The sequence below is a fragment of the Hypanus sabinus genome, chromosome 16, assembly GCF_030144855.1.
Source record: "Hypanus sabinus isolate sHypSab1 chromosome 16, sHypSab1.hap1, whole genome shotgun sequence".
NCBI lineage: Eukaryota > Metazoa > Chordata > Chondrichthyes > Myliobatiformes > Dasyatidae > Hypanus > Hypanus sabinus.
Window position 1 is genome coordinate 56,955,971 of NC_082721.1, and position 6,858 is coordinate 56,962,828.

The 6,858-nt window shown below is 39.3% G+C and overlaps 1 protein-coding gene across 2 annotated transcripts in view; it reads right to left on the minus strand.

Annotated features, from left to right (window-relative positions):
* kri1 (KRI1 homolog) overlaps nt 1-6,191 on the minus strand; it is a 66,392-nt gene extending 60,201 nt beyond the window's left edge. The window contains exons 1-2 of one of the 2 annotated variants that reach the window (XM_059991848.1): nt 5,997-6,191; nt 3,998-4,068 (exon numbers count right to left, since the gene is read on the minus strand). In XM_059991848.1, coding sequence (XP_059847831.1) covers nt 3,998-4,068; nt 5,997-6,081 — 156 coding nt within the window. In that variant the 5' untranslated portion in view covers nt 6,082-6,191. The remainder of the gene's footprint in view (nt 1-3,997; nt 4,069-5,996) is intronic. The other variant, XM_059991847.1, reaches the window with a different exon arrangement.
* Between the last annotated feature and the right edge of the window lie 667 nt (nt 6,192-6,858).

The window sequence follows — 6,858 nt, forward strand, 5'->3', positions numbered from 1 at the left end:
AAGGAAATTATAGGCCAGTTAGTCCAACCTCAGTGATTAGAAAGATGTTGTAGTTTATTATTAAGGTTGAAGTCTCAGGATACTTTGAGGCACATGATAACTTAAGTTGTAGTCAGCATGATTTCAAGAGAAAATAACAAGAAATAATGAACAGTATATACAAAGCAGAATCAGTTGATGTTGTGTTCCTAGATTTTCAGAAGGCCTTTGACAAGGTGCCATACAAGACTACTTAACAAACTACAAGTCCATGGTATTACAGGAAAGTTTCTAGCATAGATAAAGCAGTGGCTGATTGGCAGGAGGAAAAGAGTGGAAATAAAGGGAGCCTTTTCTGGTTGACTGCTGGTGACTAGTGATTTTCCATAGATGTCTGTGTTGGGACCAATTCTTTTTACGTTACATGTCAATGATTTAGATGATGGAATTGATGGCTTTGTTGCAAAGTTTGCAGATGATATAAAGATAGGTGGAGGGGCAGGTAGTTTTGAGGAAGTAGAGAAGCTACAGAAGGACATAAGTTAGGAGAATGGACAGAGAAATGGCAGATTGAACACAGCGTTGGGAAGTGTATGGTCATGCACTTTGGTAGAAGAAATGAAAGGGTTGACTATTTTCTGAATGGAGAGAAAATATAAAGGACTGAGATGCAAAGGAATTTGGGAGCCTTTGTGCCAGATTCCTTAAAGGGTTATTTTCAGGTTGCGTCTGTAGTGAGGAAGGTAAATGCAACGTCCACATTCATTTCAAGAGGGCTAGAATATAAAATCAAGGATGTAATGTTGAGACTTTATAAAGTACTGGTAAGGCCTCACTTGGAGTATTGTGAGCAGTTTTGCCCTTCATCTTAGAAAGGATGTGTAGAAACTGGAGAGAGTTCAAAGAAGGTTCATGAAAATGATTCCAGGATTGAATGACTTGTCATATGAAGAGCGTTTGATGGCTCTGGGTCTGTATTCACTAGAATTCAGAAGAATGAGGGGTGACCTCATTGAAACCAATTGAATGGTGAAAGGCCTTGAAACAGTGGACACGGAGAGGCTGTTTCCGATGGTGGGAGAGTCTAAGACAAGAGGACACACCCTCAGAATACAGGGGTGTCCATTTTGAAAGGAGATGAGGAGGAATTTCTTTAGCCATTGATCAGCCATGATGTAATGGTGGAGCAGACTCGATGGGCCCAATGGCCTAATTCTGCTCCTATATCTTTTATTATGATTCCACTGCAGTGGGATGATACTCTTTTTTTTTGTAATTTTTTTTTATTGAAGCTCATCATCAAACAAACATTTCCATAAGATGCATTTCAGATGTTGTACATAAATAACATATAATCATATATATCACAAATCTCCACAAAGTATTTATCTGAGGTATACACTTATAGAAAAGATTGGAAAGAAAAAACAAGCAAAAGGAAAAAACTATGTACAAGCAGGGAGTGATCTTTTTTTTTACAACATATTCATTGATTTGTGAGAATAAAATCAGGCCTATGAGGTATTATGTAGTTAAACCATTTTTCCCAGTATGAATCAAATTGTTCCAGCTTACGATTAACAGATGCTGTTATCTTCTCCATTTTGTAAATGTCCATTGTAATTTTCATCCATGCATTTCAAGTTGGGCTCTTCTGTGATAACCATTTCCTAGTAAGAGTCTTTTTACCAGCCACCAATAGTATATTCATTAAATATTTATCTATTTTCAACCATTCTTGAGGTATATATCCAAAATATATGGTCTTACTCTCTAAGGGTATTTCACATTTAACGATGCCTTGTAGGGCATTGTGTATCCCCCTCCAATAGTCTTTGATAACAGGGCAGTCCCAAAAAATATGATAATGATTTGCATTTTGATTTCCATAATTTCACCAGCAAACCAGGAGGTTACTATCATAATGGGATTTCTGAGAGGGTGTAATAAAATATCTTATCAAGTTTTTCCATCCAAACTCCCTCCATTTCTGTGAACTGGTACACTTCCATTGATACCTCCATATTATTGTCCATTCTTCCTCTGATTTAATTATCCCTCCTTCCTTCTCCCATTTTGTTTTAATGTATGAAGTCAAATGTGTTTTAAGATTTGACAAACCCTTATACACGCTTGAAATGATTCTACTACCGTTATCTGAATTATATGCTTTTCTAAATAGCTCTATCAAGCATGTACTTGCCTTGGTTACATTTTTAAGCGTCTTATTAACATATTGCTGCATTTGTAAATACCGATAAAAATCTTGTTTTTCTAGTAAGTGTTTCTCTTTAAGCATTTCAAAACTGAAGAGTGTTCCTTCTTTCATTATGTTGCAAAGAACTGTTATTCCTTTAGCTGTCCAGTCCTTAAATCTAGCTTCCAATTTATTTGGTGTAAAATCAGAGTCATATGCACACCATTTAAGAATTGCAATATCTCCCTCTAGATTTTATTCTTTTATAGTAGTTTTCCATATTTTAAGAGTCAATTTCACCCATGGGTTATCTAAATAGTATTTATGTACCTTTGTAGGTTGTTATCAGCCAAAATTGCTTGTATGGGGATGGGAGGTACCCCCCGCTCCTCAATGTTTTTCCATTGAGCGTCATATGATGGGTTGCACCAACATATCACAGCTCTCAACTGTGCTGCAAAATAATAATCTCTAAGAGAAGGTAGGCTCCATTCCCCTTTTCCTTTGCTAATTGCAAAGTTATGAGACGAACTCTAGGCCTTTTACCCTGCCAAATATACCTTGATAACATCTTGTTCCATTCATTGAATTGATTTTGATTCATCTCTATTGGTAGGGTCTGAAAGAGATGTAACAGTCTGGGCAGTATATTCATTTTAATAGACTCAATCCTTGAACTGAGACTGAAAAAAGGAATCAGGTTCCATCTTGCCATATCTTCCTTAATTTTTTTATATAAAGGTTGATAATTACATTCTGATAATTTTGCCAAATCTTTTGGCATGATGATGCCCAAATATTTGAAAGACTCTGTGTGCCATGCCCAGGTGTATCGACTTTCAATTTCTCTTGGTGGGCTATAGTAATATGAAAGTAATTGGGTTTTATCTATGTTGATCTTATATCCTGATAATTGACCATATTGTTCAAAGGATTGCATCAATTTAGGTAAAGAGTATGTTGGTTGCCCTAACAGTGGGCCGATTCTCAAATAACAATACAAATAAGTCAGACAACAGTAAGGAAGTAGAGAGCTTAGTGACATGATGTCAAGACAACAACTTTCCCTTCAATGTCAGCAGAACAAAAGAGCTAGTCAGGAAGGGGAGAGAGTGCACATGCCCCTCTCTCTTTCATGGTGTTGAGTTTGGTTAGCCTGTTCTGGTCCAACCATGCAGAAAGCTAACCACCTCAAGAGGCTAAACATATTTGGCACATCCTAATTTTTTTTACCAAATTTTATTAATTCATCATAGAAAGCATCCTATCCAGTTGCATCACAGCTTGGTATGGCAACTGCTCTGTATGTGAACATAAGAAAATGCAGAGAGCTGTAGGCACATCACAGAAACCATGGACTCTTGTCTACACTTCTCAATACTTCAGTAAAGCAGCCAGCATAATCAAAGACCACACCCACACCAAACATTCTCTCTTCTCACCCATCAAATAGATTTAAAAAAAGCCTGAAAACATGTGCCACCAGACTCAATGATAGTTTTTGCTCCACTGTTACAAGTTTACAAGTTGGACTTTTGACCTCACAATCTACTTTGTTGTGATATTGCACTTTGTTTACCTCTACTGCACATTCTCAGTAGCTGTTACACTTCATTCTGCATGTTATTGTTTTACCTTGTACTACCTCAATACACTGTGTAATAGATCTATGTGAACAAACTTTTCACTGTATCTGGGTACAAATGACAGTAATAATCCAGTTCCAAATACCCCCAAACTGTAAGTTATCATGGTCCTTCAATATTTAAATTTCAAGGAAGGAACAGACATATTGAAACAAAATACGCTTAGAAACCTTACCAATTCACTGTCATCAGATTCAGAGCTGGAGCTGTCTTCTTCGCCTGCCTCGTCACCATAGCGATCCTTCACTGGGAATTAAAAAGTAACTTTAAAGTAAGTTTGCAATCAACACAAAAATTGGAGTTGTGGACAGTGAAGGTTGTCACAGAATTCAGCAGGATATAAATCCACAATGGATAATGGGCACAGAAGTGGAAGATAGTTTCATCCAGGCAAGAGTGAAGTTTTGGAGTTTGGAATGCCATCTGTAAGGGAAAACTATACAGTAAATGGCAGGATCCTTAACAGCATTGATGTACAGAGGGGTCTTGGGGTCCAAGTCCATAGCTTCCTGAAACTGGCTACACAAGCTTGCCTTCATTGGCCGGTCAGGGCACCGAACCTCAGAATCAGGAAAAGGTTGCAGCTGTATAAATCTGTGCTTAGGCCACACTTGGGAGTATCATATACAACTTTTGTAGCCCCCATTAGAGGAAGGATGCAAGCTTTGTAGCAGGTACAGTACAAATTCACCAGGATATTGCATGGATTAGAGGGACGACATTAGGAGAGGCATAGGTAGTCAGAATTTTTCTCTCCAGGTAAAATTGTCAAGTACATCAGGTCACAGTTAGGGCAAGAAGGGTTTAAAAGATACGTCACAGCAAGCGCTTTTTCATATATACATATACACATACACACACAGAGTACATCTCTGTGTTGCCAGGCATGGTGATGGAAGTAGATACAGAATGGCATTTCAGAGACTGTTAGACACACAATGTGCATGGAGCAGAGGGATATAAATCATGTGCTGGAATGGTTTAGCATAATTTGGTGCTGTGTTTGTCAAAGGCATGGTGGGATGACGGGCCTGTTTCTATGCTGAATACCATGTTCTATTTTGTCCACACTGCACATAACAACTGAAGAACTCATTCACTCTGCACAGAACCAAGATTAAAAGTTATAATATCATATAAAGCATGTCTAACTTACAATGCATACACATATTACACATACTTTACATATACACTAAATTAATATTTTATAAAGATTACTTTCTACCAGGCAAGCACCATTTTCTAGAACATAGAATAATAAAAACACAGGAACAAGCCATTCGGCCCACATGTCAATACTAACACGATTCCAAATTAAACTATAAATACAAGAGATTCTGCAGATGTTAAAATCTTGAATACAAAAATGCTTAGCAAATCAGACAGCATCTATGGATGAGAATAAGAAGGTTTAGATTAACTAAATCTCTTCTGTCTGCACATGATCCATACCCCTCATTCCTTGCATATTCATGTGTCCAAAAGCCTTTTAAATACCTCTATGGTACCTTCCTCCACTACCCCTGGCAGCGTATTGCAGACATCCAGCACTCTATGTAAAATAGACACCTTCTAGTATTTGACATTTCTACCCTAGGAAAAAGATCTACTCTATCCATATCCCTCATCAGCTTATGCTGACCCAGTAGATCTCATTTAAACTTCCCCCCTCTCACTTTAAATGCATGCCTTCTAGTGTTAGATATTTTGACCCGAGGAAACAGATACTGGCTGTCTACTCTATTTCTGCTCTCATCATCTTATAAACGTTTATCAGGTCGCCTTACGGCCCTCGCCGCCCCAGAGAAAACGACCCAAGTTTGTCGACCTCTCCTAATGGTGTGTGTTCCAGCAACCTGGTAAAACTCCTCTGTAGCCTGTCCAAAGGCTCCCCATTCTTTCTACAACGGCGGGCTCAGTACTGATCTCAATATTCCAAGTTCAGTCAAACCAGAGTTTAGGCTGCCTTCACACACCGTGACGGGGCGCTCTGAGCTGGTGTTACACATAGCCTTTATGGTGCTAATCGAATAGTGGTGTGCGCCGGTTTCATGGTGGAATGCAGCGTTCACCAAGGCCTACCCCGCAGGCCTCCCGATGCCACAGAACCAGTGGCCAAACGGCAAGGACAGACCACCCCCGGGCTCCCGCTTGTCCCTCAGCCCACCACTCACGCCGCTGCAGCTCTTCCTTCCGTCGGTATCGATCGTAGCGACCGGCGAAGCGCTGATTGATCCTGAATTCTGAGCCCGACTCCATGCCGTTACCATGCAGACGGGTGATCCCGCCAACCGATCACGGGTTAGGGGTCACAGCTAAGCCAATGGCGTGCCGCAGAGGCGTTTAAAGGCCCCATTCCCCGAGGCCGAGACAGGTGGAGTGTCTGTTCTGCTTACATTGGTATGGTTTCGCTAAAGGACGCATATTCCAATTTCCAGTGCCACAGTATTATCTAGTTGCTCAATCTTTGAATGTACGTGCAATTGCTATATTAACATGTTTTGACACCTCAGAATGAAGAATCAACTCCTTATTTCACATTTCACAAGACTTTTACTGGAAGACAAGGTTCATTCCTGAAAGTTCTAGAGTGAAATGTTTGGTTTTATTTTACAAAAAAAAAATTACATTGATTTCCTTTTCAACTAGTGTGCCTTCGCTCATAATTTCTCAAATCTTTCAACCTCTGCTGGACTCTACAAAATTACAAATACAGATTGAACCAATCATAAGAAATGTAGCAAATTATAGATTCTTTAGGCTCCTGGAACTTTTAAATTGGTGGCAATCTATTAAGATTGTATACTGAGGGCCAGTATATTAAAACAAAGTGTTGATCTTAACAAATTTCCGTTAAGAATTGAACTACCCATTTGAAGATTTCCTTCCAAATACTAAAGGAGGGAGAGAAGAAACAAAAGGGGAGCAGATTACCTGAATACCCACTGTTTCTTTTTCTCTCCCCTTCTTAAGTTCCTTCTATACACCCTGCCACACCCCAACAACCACACACACCTCCAACTGTACCCATCTGCT